Source organism: Petaurus breviceps, unplaced genomic scaffold, assembly GCF_028583685.1.
Source record: "Petaurus breviceps papuanus isolate PSGF00001 unplaced genomic scaffold, PetGlider_PUasm1.0 38, whole genome shotgun sequence".
In the NCBI taxonomy this organism is placed as follows: Eukaryota; Metazoa; Chordata; class Mammalia; order Diprotodontia; family Petauridae; genus Petaurus; species Petaurus breviceps.
In genome coordinates, this window is record NW_027186304.1 from 38,256,248 (window position 1) to 38,274,469 (window position 18,222).

An 18,222-nucleotide genomic window follows, 5' to 3' on the forward strand; every position below is an offset into this window, starting at 1 on the left:
ATGTTTGGCTGTAGATCAGTAACCACACTGTTGTGGTCATTGGTGATGTTAAGCCCTTCCTTGTATGGTTCTTCTGTATAGCCTTGTCGCCTCTTTTTATTCTCTTCTACTTCTGTTAAGTCCCTACCATTTTTATCTTTTATCATGCCTATTTTTGCATGAAACAGTGATATCTCTAATTTTCTTGAAGAGGTTTTTTTTGTCTTTCCCATTCTGTTGTTTTCTTCTTTTTCTTTGCATTGGTCATTTAAGAAAACCTTATCTCTCCTTACTATTCTCTGGAATCCTGCATTCAATTGGGTATATTTTTCCATGTCTCCTTTCCCTTTCCTTCTTTCCTCAACTATTTGTAAAGTCTCGTCAAATAGCCATTTTTCTCTCTTGCTCTTCTTTTTAAGAGAAGCAAGCATAGAGCTAGGTCAAAAATGTGAGTAATGATGAGAGGTCTGTCACTAATCTGATTCTCTTATTTGGAAGAAACTTGATGTAGCGGTATATTGTTGGGACACTGTGACCAGGGTTTGTTGGACTTGAAATCAGGAAGACCTGAGTTTGCAATCTTGCCTCAGAACCATCCTAGCTGTGTGACCCTGGGCAAGGTTCTTTACCTCTCTCAGCCTCAGTCTCTTCATCTGAAGTGGGATAACTACAGTACCTCTATCACAAGAGTTGTGAGAATAAAATAATATTGATCATTTTGGCTTTGCAAGCCTTCAAATGCTATGAAAGTGTTAGCTGTTATTAATTTCTTTTGACTTTTGATTCTCAAACAACTAAAGCACTATCAGTAGTGAATCTAGTGCTGAAGTATTATAGTTCTCTTGCATTTCAGACTTTTTCACATGTATTTCTATGGATTTTTTTTAGGACTATCAAAGTTGTCATGCTAATTTAGATGGCAGAAGGGAAAATTCTGTTAAGCCATAAGTAAGGATCGGTCATATGATTAGGCAGAAGCTACTTAGTAATTTGGGAAATAAGAGTGCAAAAAGAAACCAAGAAGCATGCAGTGTATTAGGGGAAAATAGTCACCAATAATGTCTCAATGGCATCCAAGGGAGCAGTCAGAGTCCAGAGTAGGAGGCCAAGTAAAGATCAACAAACATTGATCAGACAGCTGCTAGGAAAGGGTCTGAACTTGAGCAAGGAATTTCTCATAATTTGTCCTTAACCCCCACAAGTTTTTAAGCCAGCTGTAGGAGTAACCTGGGCTAGCTTTCCATTCCCCCAGACTTGTTCTTCTAGATAAATTGAAGCAGTGGACAGTTCAGTCTCACCCTGCACTGTCTGGAATGGACAGCTTTGTTGCTATTCAGTTCTTTTCAGTCGTGTCTGACTCTTCATGTTCCAATTTGGGGTTTTCTTGGCAGAGATACTGGAGTTTGGATATCTTTCTCCAGCTCATTTTACATATGAGGAAACTGAGGCAAACAGGGTTAAGTGACTTGCCCAGGGTCACACAGCTAGTAAGTGTCTGAGGCCAGATTTGAACTCAGGTCTTCCTGACTCCAGGCCTGGCTCTCTATGTTCTGTGCCACGTAGATGCCCACATATGGGCAGCTGCTTAGTCACAATGGCAGCAGATAACCTATACACAAAACTCTGAAACATTTGTGACTTATACCCATGAAATCTGTCTTCTGACTTCACCGTATGTCCCTTGAATCCCTTTCCTTTGTGTTCTCACTGCTTCTACCCTAGTTTCAGGCTTTTATTGCTTTGTTACCACAATCTCCTTACTAGTCTCTCAGTTGTCTAGTCAAGGCTCTGTGACCTCTGGCTCATGGATGAATGAATGAATGAATGAATGAATGAATTTATTAAGCACTTATTATATGCAAAGCACAATGCTAAGTGCAAGCCAGTCCCTGTTCTCCAGGTGTTCACATTCTAAGAGAGGGAAATAATATATATAGGACGTTTCAGTTGCAAGTCAGATAGAAAGGCCCCATAGTCCTTAGGGTACACAGGCAAAGCAGATGTTAAAGCATCTTCTGTAATATCATTGCCCAGAGAAGGAATAAATCAGAGTGTTCTCTGGGACAGCATCCATTGAAACTTCCTTTCAACACATCCCCTCCCCCAAGTATCCTGGGCTGGATAGCAGGGACACGAAAAATAAACACAATACTTTGGGAACATGGATGCTACAATTCCCCTGATGTTGTTTATTGCCCCCCCCCAAAAAAAGATGCAATAAAGAAAATACCCATAAGCATAATGCAAGAATCAAGGCTTTTTCTTACCACAAGAACTCCCTGTGACCTCTGATATCATTGCTTATACTCTCTGTGTTTAATATTTTAAATACCCTGGCTACAGCAGCCTAGAAAGAAGTACTGAGCCATCAGCCAGCCCTGTCACAGCTTATTTTAATGCCCTCCCCACTGCCTAGGATTAATAACCTAACATTTCACATGTTTAGGGAATTTCCAAGTAAGTCAGCCTTCTCTGCCAATGTAGGTTGTTACCTTCTCAGAAATTCAGAGTTTTAGAGGGTTGACTAGGAGCGAGGTGACAAACTCACCAGCAAATCTGAGTGTGTAAGAATCAGATTAAAATGTAATTGGGGGGAAGGGGAAAGGGCAGAGCCAAGATGGAGGCATAGAAGCAGGAAAACTCTGTGTACTCCCCCCATAACCACCTCAAAGACCTATAAAATATGACTCTAAACAAACTTTAAAATGTAATTAGGAAATGTTTAACAAAATACATAAAAACACAACATAACAGAGATAGTGTTAATTTGTGGTTTTGGAAGTCAAGGTGTGGCCCATAGGCGTCTGTTTCTATTTGACCTTGACACTGTTAGCCTAGAGCATTGAGATATTAAAGGGCCAAAGAGACTTGTTATATTCATTATGCCACACCACCTCTTGGTCAGTCAGTCAACTAATGTTTCTTAAACAGTTGCTCCACGTCAGTCACTGTGCTAAGCACTGGGGACACATAGAAAGGCAACAGTCCCAACTCTCAAGGAGCTCACTGTCCAGTGGGGGAGACAACATGCAAACACTGGGTACAGACAGGGTGAATTGAGGTGATCCATAGGAAGGCTGCTGTTCTCCCCAGTCCTTTCTGACAGTGTCATTACCCTGAATAATCCACTGGCTCGAGGTTCCTCAAGCATCCACCCCCCCAGCATCTCAGTTGATACAAATCTCAGCTCCGGAAGTTGCACGGTGGCACAGAATTAAGAGGGATTGGGAACAGAAGGTAGGGTTTTAGCTGAGACTTAAAGGAAACCAGGGAAGCCAGGACTGAAGACGAGGGAGAGAGTTTCAGGTGTGGGGTATAGCCACTGAAAATGCCCAGAGTCAGGAGCTGGAGTGTCTGATGGGAGGAACAAAAAGGAAGCCAATGTCACTGGATTGCAGAGTACATGGGGGTGGGGTAGGAGGGAGGTGTCAGAGACTGGAAAGGTAAGAAGGGATCAGATTATAGAGGACTTTAAAAACCAGACAGAGGATTTTATATTTCATCCTGGAGCCAATAGGGAGCTGCAGTCAGGAAGACTTGAGTTCAAATCCAGCCTCAGACACTTACTAGCTCTGTGACCCCAAGCAAGTCACTTAACCCTGTTTGCCTCAGTTTCCTCATATGTAAAATGAACTGGAGAAGGAAATGGCAAACTACTCTAGTATCTTTGCCAAGAACACCCCAAATTGGGTCACAGAGAGTCGGACTATGACCAAACAACTGGCTTTGCTCTTTTTGTCTGTGAGAATGTCATCATTCTGTCCCCATCTTTGAAACTTTGAGACTAGCTTTCCTCCTTCTCATGTTCCATAATTAATTTATTACTAAGTCCTGTCAGCTGTCTTCACAACACCCCTTGAATCTGTCTTCACTTCCATGCCCTCACAACCACTACTGTAGTGCAGGCCCTCCTAATTGCATGCCTAGACAATTGCAATAGCCTCCCGAACAGATCTTTCTGCCTTCTCTCTCCCCTCCAACCCATCCTGCTAACTGCCATCAGAATAATCTTTGTTAAGCATAGACTGGGTCATGTTACTGCTCTGATTAAAAATTTTCAGTGGCTCCTAAATGCCTAAGGAAAAGATTCCAGAGTCCCCACCTAATATCCAAGGACTTCCACAACTATCTTGTCTCTCTAGCCTCATCTCATCTTTCTCTCCTGTAAAAATTCTGGATATTCTAAATAATCTGGAATATTCCCCGACCCACAGACACATACGTGGTCTCACACACCCAGTCTCGTGCAGTATTAACTCATCATGCATGTCCTGGCTCCCAGCTACTGAAGTAAGTTCCTCAAGGGCAGGAAGTTAATTAGTCTTATACCTGATTATATTGCCTTTGGAGTGTCGCTCACAGCAATGTCTAAGCCGGCTGCTATACACATAGTAATCTCTCACTGAATAATCATTCATATATGAATGAATGGGGGGCTTTGAGTAGAAAATTAAGTTTTGGATCTTTTTTGTTTGTCTGTTTCCTGTACTACTTACTGAGTTAAAAAGAGGCTGCCCATCTTGGCCAGAATTTCTGATGTATGCTCAGGCGCACATTCACATACATCTTTTATGCTGGTTGTTATATAATTGTTGGCATTGTGCCCATTGCCTTAGAGATGACTTTCACTTGAATGGCAACCCCAGTGCAGCTATCCTGGAGTTTTCATGTGCCATGGGACGGGCATCTGCTGGAATCTGCCTGCCTGTAGGCAACCTCTGAAATGTCAATCAGGGCAGCTCCCTTAGAAGCAAAAATTGCACCTGGAGGAATGTCTCAAGGTCAGGTTTATTTTAGGGCAGCAAGGACCCAAGGGTCTTGAAGGACCCCAGGGTTTAGTGCTGGGAGAGACCAAAAAAAAAACTGTCTGGTCCAGCCTTTTTGAGATCACACAAGTGGAAAGTGGCAGAGCCTGGATTCAAACCCAGGCTCCAAATTCAATGCTCTTTCTGTTAGATATAAAGTTGATAGAAACCTTAGAGGTCCAACTACCTCATTTTATAGATGAGGAAACAGTCTCAGAGAAATAAAATGAGTTGCCCAAAGTCACATAGATACCAAAGAACACAGGGGAGATTTGAACCCAGAACTTTTGACATCAAATACAATGCCATAAAACAACATTTTTAATATTCTTCTTTTGTTTCACACACACTAATCCTTTTCTTTGTTGCTATATTTGCATAGTAATTTGTATGCTCAGTAGTCTTTCATTTCTTGACTTTCCATCTTCCTATTTTCTACTTGTTTTCAATCTTCACCGCTCACCTGCCCATCCCATTCCTATCCCTGACCCATCTGCATTCTCTTGTCATCAACCTTCCTTTTACCCAGCTCATAAAAAGCCACTTCCTCCCAGAGACTGTCTGTAGTAACCTGAGGTGTGAGCAATGAATTTGCAGTATTCAAGTTTGAATTGTGGCTCTTCTGCTTACTACCTGTGGGCAAAGCACTTAAGTTTTCTGTGTCCCCGATTACTCATCTATAATCTGAGGATTTTCCAGCCCTGAGCTTTAGAATCTACAAGTTGTCTATCTCAAATGTCTTCACTTCCAATTCCCATCCTATACTACATTTATTTTTAGATTTTCAATAATATTAAAAGGGACACTTTCTTTATCACCTTTCCTTACCCTACATTACAAATCCTCCAGACTCAGCTAATTTCCTTGGTGATGTCTTCCTGCTGGCAGCTGCCCACAGGAATCTCTCCATCCCTGAAACTCCTATAGCTCTTACCATCTGTACTCCATTAAAGAATCTCCAGGGACCAGATCCTTTAAGCGAAGCAGCCATGATCAAAAATTAAACAAAAAATCTTCATACATTTTGTGAAGAGTTGCCTTCTCACTATATAAGAAGATTTTTAAAAGGTCATTCATTGCACATCTCTATTTCTCCTCACCCCCAAATAAAGCTAGACAGAGTCAACCTCAGACAAAGTTAGGAGGTCCCTGGTGTTCATCTTTTCTCTCCAGTCTCCTCTCTCTGTGTTTTGTGTCCAATACAGACTTGCTCTCTTTTAACCGTGCCAAATGATCAAAATAAGAAAGGATCCAATAGCTAGTTGTCTATATCAGAAAATGTCCTAGTATTTAGAAGAAAAAGTTGAAAAATATCCTAATGTCCCAAAAGGTAACAAAATTGTCTTTAGCAACATATATAACAGAAACTAGCTTTTGTATGGCACTTTAAGGTTTGTAGTGGGTAGAGAATGGATGACCGCTTGTCAGAGATAAGCATCCATTCCTGATTTGAATGAATGTTGAACCAGGTGACCTCTGAACTCTCATCTGACTCTACAGTTCTATGATTCTATAACTGTTGGTGTATCCTAAATATAATTAATTTTTACTGTTGTTACCTCAGCCACAAATATAAATTTTATCCCTGACTATGCAATGAAAGGTTTTTCCCTTGTTACAGAAATTTCAGATATCAGCAAGAAGGTAGGGAATGATTTTGGCAGGGATTGGGGAAGGGATGATCTTTTTAAAATTATATTTAATTTTTCCTCAATTACATGTTAAAATAATTTTAAATACTTTTTAAAGTTTTGATTTCCAAATTCTGCCCCTTCATCCCTCCTTCTCCTACCCACTCCCTAAGATGAGTAAGCAATCCAGTATAGGTTATACATGTGCAATCATGTAAAACATTTCCAATATTAGTTACTTTCTACAAGAAAATTCGGATAGGAAGGAAGGAAGAGTGGGAAAAAAAAGAAAGAGAAAAAGAAAAAGGAAGAAAGAAAGAAAACATGCTTAGGTCTATATTCAGACAATATCAGTTCTTTCCTTTTTTGAGGGAGGAAGGCAAGGCAATTTGGGGTTAAGTGACTTGCCCAAGGTCACACATCTAGTAAGTGTGTCAAATGTCTGAGGTCAAATTTGAACTTGGGTCCTCCTGACTCCAGAGCAAGCACTCTATTCACTATGCCACCTAGCTGCCCCAATATCAGTTCTTTCTCTGGAGGCAGATATCATGCTTTATCATGAGCCATTTGGAATTGCCTTGGATCATTATATTACTAGGGATAGCCAGGTCATTCACAGTTCTTTATCAAACATATTGCTGTTACTGTGTACAACATTCTCCTGGCTCTGCTCACTTCACTCTGTACCAATTTGTGTAAGTCTTTCCAAGTTTTTTTCTGAAATCATTCTGCTTGTCATTTCCTATAGCACAATAATATTCCATCACAATCATATACCACAGTTTTTTCAGCCATTTCCCAATTGATGGGCATCCCCTCAATGTCCAATTCTTAGCCAACATAAAAAGAGCTGCTGTAAATATTTTTGTACAAATAGGTCCTTTCCCTTTTTCTTAAAAATCTCTTTGGGATGCAGACCTAGCAGAAGTAATGCCGGATGAAAGGGTATGCACAGTTTTATAGTCCTTTGAGCATAGTTCCAAATTGTTTTCCAGAATGGTTAAATCAGTTCACAACTCCACCCACAATGCATTAGTGTCCCACTATTCCCACATCCAGGAGGTGACAATCTTGAAATAACTCCTCTAGGGCAGAGGTTCTTAAGCATAAACTTTTTTGGCATATATTTTGATAACTGAGTTTCACCATAATTCATTTTCTTTGTAATCCTATGTATTATTATTGTTTTAAATTTTAAAACATTATTCTGAGAAAGGGGTCTATAGGCATCACCAGACTGCCGAAGGCATTCCTCACACAAAAAAGGTGAACCCCTAATCCAGCATCTGCTTGATGACCCCTAGAAAACCTGATTTAGCCTCTTTCAGACAAGGATTCTAGGCAATCTGGTGAGGCCCTGTTGTCCTCTTTTCAGAGTAATGTGTTGGTTTTCTTTTTTTGCCAGCATTCAAAATTAGGCTGGAAGGGGCAATCTGTGAGGGAACTTTTTATGTTAGTCTATGAGTATAGGAGACAGCATGGAGGGAAATAAGATATAAGTGCTGTCTTGACCACAAATCACTTAACCTCATAGGGACTTGGCTATAAAAAGAAAAATATGGATTAAATGAACCTCTGTGGCTGTTTCTTTCTTTCATATCTGGTGACTGAAATGATAACTATGTGGAAGACTCATAGATGTAGCTAGTGTCTCTTTAATTGCCTTGGTGTGGCCTTGCCCGGCATTACATTACAGGCAGATGTGGGATAAACGCTCTAAGGAAAATGATGAGTATTTTTTCCCTTTTGTTTCATAAAGATGCAAACCCAGAATAATAGGACGTCAGTGTGATCGCTGTGCTTCCGGGTTTTACCGTTTCCCTGAATGTATTCCTTGTAATTGCAACCATGATGGGACTGAGCCAGGAGTCTGTGATCCAGGGACAGGTGCATGCCTTTGTAAGGTAAGACACATCAAACTAGTTAGCATAAGCTAACAAAGAAGTGGCAGGTTTTTGTTTTGTTTTCATTTATCAATAATAATAATAATAGTGCTGTGACATTTGCAAAGTGCTTTACCAATATTATCCCGTTTTGTCCTTGGCAGAAAGGTGCTATTATGATCCTCGTTTTACAGAAGGGGAAACTGAGGCCAAAAGATATTGAGACTTGCCCAGAATCATATAGCTAGAAATGATCACAGGCTGTATGTGAATTCAGGTCTTCCTATGCTTAGCTGCTTAGAACAGTGCCTGACACATAGTAGGTGCTTAATAAATATTGATTGATTGATTGTCAGCTAGGTCAGACAGAGGTGCCAGACGTGAGGCTCCACAGGCAGTCCCAAGACTATACAACTCAGAGTGCAAGGCAACCATATTAAAATGTAACTGGAAATGCTTTTTTTTTTTATGCAACATGGATAATGTTAATTTGTGTATTTTTAAGTCAAGAGCAGCCAGCAGGGGTCCCTTTCCATTTGAGTGTGACACCACTAACCCAGCTAATATATTTAGGCGATGTGCAGTCCCAATCTTCCATTAACAAGCTAGGGTGAGATACCTTATTGTGTCCTGGAGATGACCCTGAGTTTTTGAAGGTAAGGCCAGGATTATGTAAGTTCTGTAAGATCCCATTAAGCTGTTAAGTCTTAGAGTGTTGTAGCAGCAAGCACCCCAGTGTCCCCAGGGTGGCTGCCAACACAGCTTCTTAGATCTGCTTTTCTAAAGGAAAGCAATTCAAAATGGGTTAACAAGCTTACTTTAATCAGTCAAACATATATCATTTACCTAGTTCAGGGGGGAGAGTTTGGCACCCCAAACTTCAGAGTATACAGACAGAAGTTACAAGACAGAGAAACATTTCAAGCAGACAGGCCTCCAAACTGTCCAACCATTACATCCATACCAAATCACAGTTACCAGAGAGGGAAGCATCAACATCTAGGTTTTTCAAAGCCAGGGGGCTCTCAATGGCTGCCCAGAGTCTCATCTGGTCAAATCACACAACACTTCTCAAAGTGAGCCCCAAAGCAAAGCCTCCCATCAGGGCTTATATAGCCTTCTCCTGGCTCAGAGAATGTAACAACAATCTTGACCCACTGCCCAATCATAAAGCACCAAGGTGTGGGTGTTCCTGAAAAAACAAGCCTCCCACCACAGGCTCTAAGTGCACTTAACCTAGGGGCAGGGAAGATCTTAAAAATATACATTCCTATGACAAGTGTGGACAATATAGCCATCATCCAAGGACCAGCCTGTCTAAGTGTTGAGTGATGCATCACTGGAAGGTTATATCCATCAGAGGGTGGATATTTTTGTGATTAACTGACCAGAATTCAGGGGTGTTGCAATCTGGTCTGTATTGAAGCTAAAATTAGTTTCTGAAGTATTGAAATATGGATTAATATTCAAAGGTAGGTGGCACAGTGGATAGAGCACTGGGCTTGGAATCAGGAATACTAATCTTCATGAGTTCAAATCTGGCTTCCGACACACTGCTGTGTGACTCTGGGCAAGTCACTTAACCCTGTTTGCCTTAATTTCCTGTAAAATGAACTGGAGAAGGAAATGACAATCCACTCTAGCATCTTTGCCAAGAAAACCCCAAAACTGAGTCACAGAGAGTCTGAAAAATGACTGAACAACAATAACAATTCAAGGAAATGTGGACTTAGCAGTAGGGATAGAACCAGAACCCATGATTTTACTGATACAGGGAACTTCCAGGTAAGGAGCCTCCACCATCAATGCAGGCAAGTCCCTGCTCTGCAACTTCTAGTTGGAGAAAGTTACCTAGTGCATCAAGAGGTTAAGTGACTTGCCCAGGGTCAAGCAGCCAGGATGTGTCCAAGGTGGCCCTTGAGCTAACTCTGCCCAGATCAGAAACTACTCACTCTCCATTATACTACATGGTTCGTCAATAATACATAGATTAAGGTATGGTTAGGTTGCAATCTCTATCACCGGAGAGAACGTCCCAGTACTGAAATATAAGAATCCTCAAATTCACATTTCTAATTGAGTCTGTGGAAACAAGTCTCCTTTCCTAGCTTTTGGCTTTTCCTAGGAAAGCCCAGTCCCCTGTCACACAGACTGTTGCTCCTTCCCCTGATCTCTTTGCCCTATTTCACCTCTGTTCCTTTTCAAATCTCATGGATTTTGGTAATTCTCCAACAGAAAGAAATACTGTAGCGGGGGCAAAGCCAAGAGAATCCACAGATTCCTATGGCTCTGCACTGAGGCAGAACTACTATACTGAGGCTGCAGAAAAAACAAGAAATCTTAGGAAATGAACAGTTTTTAAAAAGAAAACTTAACTACGTGAAAGGGAACTAATGAAGGGAGCTAAAATCTCCTGAGGACAAGCTCCCTTCAAGTAACCTCAAAAGAAAAAATACTCTGTGTATATTGTAGGAAAATATGTACCAGAGGCACCTAGTAGAGTCACTGATAGAGTGCTGGGACTGAGAGTCAAGAAGACCCAAGTTCAAATCCCGTGTTAGACTGGCTGAGTCACTTAACCATCTGCCTCAGTTTCCTCAACTGTAAAATGGGAAAACAACAATATCTACCTCTCAGGGATGTTGTGAGGATCAGAAAAGGTATTTGTAAAACATTTAGCATAGTGCCTGGCATGTAGTAAGTGATATATAAATGTTTATTCCCTCTCCCTAGGAGAAGGTGAACATAAACTCTCTGAAGGCTTTGTCTTTGCAGCTCTAGTACTAAGCACAGTGCCTTTTACTTAGTAGTTTAATAAATCCTTCTTTTTTTAATTAATTTTTTTCAACTAACAAAAATTGGTTTTTCTCTCCCTTTTCCCCCTTCCAAACCAAGACAAGAACCATTAAAGGAAGAAAAACCTGTAAAGACTTATATGAACTGATGCAGAGTAGAGTGAGCAGAACAGGGTGAACAATTTATATAATAAGAGCAAACATTGGAAAAAACAAAAAACTTTAAAAGACTTAAAAAACTCTGATCTTATACAGTGACCAACCATGATTCCATAGAACCAATGATGAAGCACGTTGTCTGCCTCCTGGCAGAAGTGTGATTACTCCCAGGTCTTATGAATAGTGAGCTGATTTTCTACTCATTTAAAACTCTTCCATTTCTGCTGTGTCCTTTCTTTCTAAGACTTGAGTATATTTTGTGATGACAGTGGAGAGCCTGGTTCTGGAGCACTCCAAACAGCTGTTTTGATAATGATGGCATCTGTGAGAACAGCTACTTGTTTAAATTAATTAATTTATATAATTTATAATATATTAAATAACTTAATCATTAATCAATTATTTAATTAATTATATATAAATACATTAATTAATTATATTAATACATTAATTAAATTATTATATAATTTTAAATTAATATTTTTGGTAAAGCATAAGCTGCCCATTTTGGTACTTTTCATATATAATCCTGGTATGGAATTTTATTATCCCATGTCTTTTTTTTCTTTTTTGAAACTAGTTTCTCCTATTTCACCTAGGCTGGAAGTATAATGGCCACTCACTGGCCCCATCCAGCTGCTGATTGGCATGGAAGCTTTGGTCTACTCAGTTTCAACTTGGACCAGTTTGCTCCTCCTTAGGTAGTCTGATAACTCCCTGTCTCAGAGACTTAATATATTGGTGCCAGATTTGGTACAAACACCCCAGCAGCTTACCACACTGAGGCTCAGAACTCCCAAGCTCAAGCAATCCATGCTGGGTTATTCATTTCTCTTAATGTTTTGTAACCACCTATGTGCTAATACTTTCTATTTTTGTAGAATTTGAGAACAACAAGATGCTACTAGGGGACTTTAAAAAAACTTATTGACCTCATTTCCTTTTTTGTTTTAATAGGAAAATATAGAAGGAGCAGAATGTAATGTTTGCCGGAAGGGATCATTTTACTTGGACCCCACCAATCCAAAGGGATGTACCAGTTGCTTCTGTTTTGGAATAAGTGACCACTGTCATAGTACAAATAAGCGGAGGGCTAAGGTATGCTAGGCATTCAAGTCTTTCTACTTCTACTTGGTTGCCACACTTTGAAAAGGAGCCAAGAAATTCATCTGAAATTTCAACTTTTTGAGCTATTTGATTTGTCAGTCTTGATAATGATGAGCTTGGGTGGTAATAACCTGAAATACCAGATTTAGAGGCCTTTCTCCCTTGCCCCTTCTCTCTGTATCATCAGTTCTGAATTTTTAATTACTTTCCATTATAATTTACCACCTCATTTTTTCTATCCCTGTTTCTAGCTCATAAAAAAGCCCTAAGTTCTTTCTTCTCTTCATAATTTCAATACCCACTTCCCCATTTGCTCAGTGTGAGTCATAATCAACCTATAGGAAAAGAAGGCCTGTTTCATTTTTTAGTTGTTTACGTCTCTCAAGGAGGTAAAACGATAAAAGGGGGGAAAAAGGTTTATAGGTCTCAAGATATTTGGAAGGGACCACCATCTCTCTGACCAAGAAAAGGACTATCATTTTATTTATCAGTTTATCAGTCATTTCTTCTTTCTCATAGTTTTTCCTCAATTGCTTTATGACTTGGTAGAGATTTTTAGCCGTGCTATATATGCTATCTATACAGTGGAATGAAATTTAAAGGATACCATTGTATTCCATATAACATTGGAAAGTTATGAGGCCTACTAAGATACATATCTGCCACAAGGAGTTTCTTTGGGCAGGTTGAGGTTGGGAAGGTGCGTTCTATCCAAAGATTTACTATTCCAGAAGAAGTCGAGTGTGATGTGGTTAAACCTTCTATTGACTTTGATGCAAGCTTTCATGAGAAATCTATAACAGTATTCCTTCTCTATTGTAAACAATTGACTTATTTCTCCAGAAGTCTACAGCAGAGAGTGGGGGACTACTGATCACAGAGTATAACATACAATGTCCAATACATTCACTGTAGCAGATGTTTTTATTCCATAATTTTTCTTTGTCACAAGGTTGGATTAAATCTTGAAGAGTGTGGGAAGTGAAATGACTATATTGCAAAGACAAAAGACATCATTTAACTGTATTTTTCGGGGCGGCTAGGTGGCTCAGTGAATAGAACACTGACCCTGAAGTCAGGAGGGCCTGAATTCAAATCCAACCTCAGACACTTAACACTTACTAGCTGTGTGACCTTGGGCAAGTCACTTAACCCCAATTGCCCTGCCTTCCCCCCTACAAAAAGCAAAAACAAACCCCAAAAAATGTATTTTTCAAAAACGTCTGCAGGAACAGAGTTCATGAAGAAGACACAAATGAGTTTTGCTCCCATATTTTTATGTTCCAGTTTGTTGACATGATAGGTTGGCGCCTAGAGACAGCAGATCACATGGACATCCCTGTCACATTCAACCCAGGCAGTAACAGTGTGGTTGCTGATGTCCAGGAGCTGCCTTCCTCGGTCCACAGTGTGTACTGGATTGCACCACCATCCTACTTAGGGGACAAGGTAAGAGATGTCAGAAGAATGGCCAGCTCTTTGGGATGTGCTCTGCTTATAAGTCCTATGACCCCTCTTCTTAGTACATACTGTGTGATAGGATGTAATTATAGAAGCTACCCAGGTGTGAGTGTCACCATTAATGGAAAAGATGCAGATTCTGTCCCTTCTCCTGGAATTCATAAAATTGTAGCCTTAGAGCTGGAGGGAGTCCAGATCTCTCCTTTTACAGATGAGGAAACAAGCTCGGAGAAAGAGTTCAAGTTCACACAAGCAGCAAGTCACAGAGATGAAATTTGAATCTAGGTCCTCTGATTCCAGATACAGTGGTGCTCTCCATGGTACTAAAAGGGTTCACAGGATAGCAGAAATAAGATGGGTGAATGTACAGAAAATGTCATTATGAGTATACAAGTCTTTGTACAGAAAAATATGCCCAGGTACTCTCCTAAGTGGGAGAAAGACCCAGCTGACTAAGGTAGGTCTTAGAGTGAGATCAATAATTCTTTCTGTTACACAATGGAGTCTTCTCAGAGCAGGTAGGCCAGGGCCCCTCTCATGCTTTTTCATAAGGTTATGATACATTCCAAGAACTAGTTTTTGGTTCACAGTAATTTAGGTCACTTATGTTTCCTTTTCTTTATGAGTTTAGAAGCTGTGCTATTTATATTTAGTGTATATAGGTGTAAGATGGATATTTCTTCTCTATGTGTGGTTCCTTTAGGCCTTATCTGGTTTTCCTGTTTATCTCTGTTGATAGTGGCATTTTGCCAGAGGTCTGGTGGAGACACCATTGAGTTTGAAGTGCCTGGGCTTTCCCTGACTATGCCACTGATTTAGTGAATGGCGTTTTTTAAAACTTCCACTTCAGGACGTGTGAAATAGGGCTGATAGCACTGAGATATTATTTGAAAGCAGCTAGGTGATGCAGTGGGTAGAGTGGGGGATTTGGAGTCAGGAAGACCTGAGTTCAAATGTAACCTCAGACACTTACTTAACTTTGTGATACTGGACAAGTCACTTAACCTCTGTTTTTCTCAGTGTCCTCACCTGAAAAAAATGAAGATAATAATAGCACCTCACTCCCAGGGTTGTTGTAAGGATCAAATGAGACAATATTTAGAAAATGCTTTGCAAGGCTATGTAAATGATAACTTTTATAATTAATTATGAAAGCTACTGATCTGGAAGAAGAGAAGCCCCCACTTGTGTCCAACTTCATTGTGGACTGGCAAAGGATCATACTGAGTCCCTCCTTCCTTTCAAAGAGAGCTCCTTGCCATTCTTCACTCAGGCCAATGTTAGATTAATATAGAGCTCTCTTTCAAATGGCTCTCTGTCCCACTCTACTCTGTTTGCACAAAGGGGAAAACTTTCCCTGCTGTTTTTTGGTTCGTAGTAGCATGAGATCCCTCTGTCTTATGTTTTCAAAACCTTAGAGGAGAAAAGGGCCTCTTTTCTTATCATGCATGTCCTCTGGCATGAAGGGCCTCCTGAAATCTTGGCATGAAAGACTGGGCACCAGGTTATAAAAGGGACGCCCTCAAAGAGATGATTTATCACACAGTTCTGAGCCCCCTTAAAGACTGACCTCATTTTAGTGGGAACTCAACTCCTGGACCTGGATTATCAAGTTCAGAATTTTTAGGTTAGACCACAGAAGTTTGAGCCACTGTTACCAACACCACTGCCACACACATCTGCAACATGAATTTTTGTACCATATTTTTTTGTGATCATACAGCTTCAAACTTCCAGTAGTAAGAACTCATTATCTCCTAAGGCAGCTTATTCCAATTGCAGATTGCTGGGATTTTTAGGCTTTTTCCTTATACTGGCCTGAAATCTACTCTCTTGAAATTTCTACCTTTTAGTCTGAGTTCTATTCCTTGGGGCTCAGCAAAAGAGGCCTAATCCCCTTTCCACAGGACAGTCTTTCAAATATTTGAAATCATTGGTCACATTCTCCCTCAGTCTTCTCTTCTTAAACCAGAAGTCCAGAGAACATTGATCGTTCAACACATGTTCAGATCAATGATGAATCAGTAGCAAATTAATGTTTTTAAAAGAGGACCATTGTGGAAACATTATGCTTGAATGGCTTCCTTCCCTATACAGAAACTCATTAGAATTTTCCAGGAAAATAAATAATGTTGTCTATGAACATTGACCAAAGAGTAGCTGTGGCCACCATCCCAACAGATGCATATACTATTTCCAATATCCCTCTTCCTCCTTCTCAACCCCCTCAAGCCTCTACTGAGGCATCAGTAGTCAAATCTGGCTAAGGAATTTTGCATTGATCTCTTTTCTCACCAAGCTTATGAGACTCATCTGCCCTGATCCAATATAAAGACAACTGCAGAGTATAGAAACCAATAAATAATATAATTGATTAGGATAGGAATAACTAGGATTTTTTCTATATCTGGGATGACCCCTTTTAAATTTAAAATAAGTTAGGTGCTTAAGGAAATGACAAACAATCCTATGGGCAAGTAAGTTCTCTATGAGATATGATACAGCAGAAGGGGGCAGGGCCTTCACTGACCAAATGTGAAATGCATTCATTTTATAAGGAACCACTTTCACCTCAATCAGGAAAGAACAGTAGAAATGTTGGCAACACCCTCCCTGTTCTTCTTTCAGTAATTCACTCACCAAATGAAACTGTGCCCAGTGCTATTTCTTTTGCACAGATTGTGTCACATTTTACATTCAAACACTATCTGCTGCAAATGACATTTTTTAAATGACATTTTGTCATCAATACTTTGTTTTAAAGCTATTATAAAGCTTCTTGTCAGAATAACAAAAGATAGAAAATGGAATGATTCAGAGGATTATTAAAGGAAGCAAACACAATAAAGCGTCAGCTCAATAAAATTCACTAATAGCAACCAACTCAGAAATTGTGCTAAGGCATTTTATAAACCCAGCGGGCCTCCTTCTGGAGTGTAGAAGGAATCAGACATTGGAAAGATCTATCCTGCCACTAATTTGGCTCAAGCTATTCCTTGTGGTCCCCAAACCCCTAATTCTGTTACCTGGGTGAATTAATATGCATTTCCTCAGCAGTGTATAGCAGCTTGCAAAGTACTTTCCTTTCAACAACCCTGAGAAGTAGATGCTGGAAGCATTAGTGTCAACATTTTAAAGGAAAATATCTGAGCCTCAGATAGGTTCAAGGTCACATAGCTGCAAGTGACAAAGCCAGAAACCCAATCCAGACCTTCTGATTCTGAATTCAGTTCTGGGCTATTGGTGTTAATGTTTCTAAGTGCAATGGTTATCCCGTCTACCCTTTCTCCTTGTCCTCTTCTCACTCTCTCCATATCCCTCCTCCCCTTCTTTTAGCTAGTTAAAACAGAATTCTTTCAAGCAGATTTAAGACTCTCATTTGGAATGGCATTGCTTTTATGTTTAGATATCTCTTTGACTTAAAAAGATGGTAAGAAAAACTAGTCAAGGATTGGATGCTTAGTGCTATCTCTTGAAATGCTTATGTTCAACCGTCATTGACTTGATGTGATAGTGAGGTTGTTTTTGAGACCCTTCTGTCTCACTTCTCCTCTCTAGGTCACCCCTTGAGACATAGCTCTCACTCTGTGACTTATGCATTATTTAAGGAAGGACATATATCGATCAGGAATGACTTGAAGAGAAGGGAGAATCAAAATATTAAGATCCTTAAGTCTCTTCTCAGGTGATTGGATATAGAAGTTATTTGGGTTGAGGTCCACCTGTTCCTATACACACAGACAAAACCCCAAATTTAATCAGTGTTTATGAGAGGTGACCAGTATTTTAGAAGGGGCACTGGATCTGGAATCAAATGGAATCCTGTCTTTGCCACTTGTGCCATCTTCAACAAGTTACTTAATGGCCTCATCTGTAAAAAGAATTAGATGTTCTATAAGGCCCCTTCTGTCTCTGAATCTGTGATTCTATGAAATAGATATTCCTGGAAAGCCTAATCTGATAATAGGAACACATTTTCCTCTATGCTAAGACTGCTCAGCCCTTACAGTCCTTATAGGTAAAAAGGTTATCTTCAGATCAGATATAGGTCGGGGATTGATCCATTGGTAAAGACAAAGAATCATAGATTTTTTAATGTTAAAACTATTTTTAAAACATTTTTAGTATTTTTTCCTAAATTTCCTGTTAAGATAATTTTTAACATTCATTTTTGTTTTTGTTTTTTAGGTTTTGAGTTCCAAATTCTATCCCTCCCTTTCTCTTTTCTCTCCCACCTCTCTGAGACTAAAGGCAATCTGATATAGGTTATACATGTGCAATCATGTAAAACATTTCCATGTTAGTCATTTTATATAAGAAGACTTAGAAGGGAAGGAAGGAAGGAAGGAAGGAAGGAAGGAAGGAAGGAAGGAAGGAAGGAAGGAAGGAAGGAAGGAAGGAA

General features: G+C 39.9%; 1 protein-coding gene across 2 annotated transcripts in view; it reads left to right on the plus strand.

The window, feature by feature from the left end:
* Positions 1 to 18,222, plus strand: part of LAMA3 (laminin subunit alpha 3) — a 343,942-nt gene that overhangs the window by 234,064 nt on the left and 91,656 nt on the right. For both annotated transcript variants that reach the window (XM_069099797.1, XM_069099798.1), the window contains exons 36-38: positions 8,175 to 8,319; positions 12,210 to 12,350; positions 13,647 to 13,808. In XM_069099797.1, coding sequence (XP_068955898.1) covers positions 8,175 to 8,319; positions 12,210 to 12,350; positions 13,647 to 13,808 — 448 coding nt within the window. The remainder of the gene's footprint in view (positions 1 to 8,174; positions 8,320 to 12,209; positions 12,351 to 13,646; positions 13,809 to 18,222) is intronic.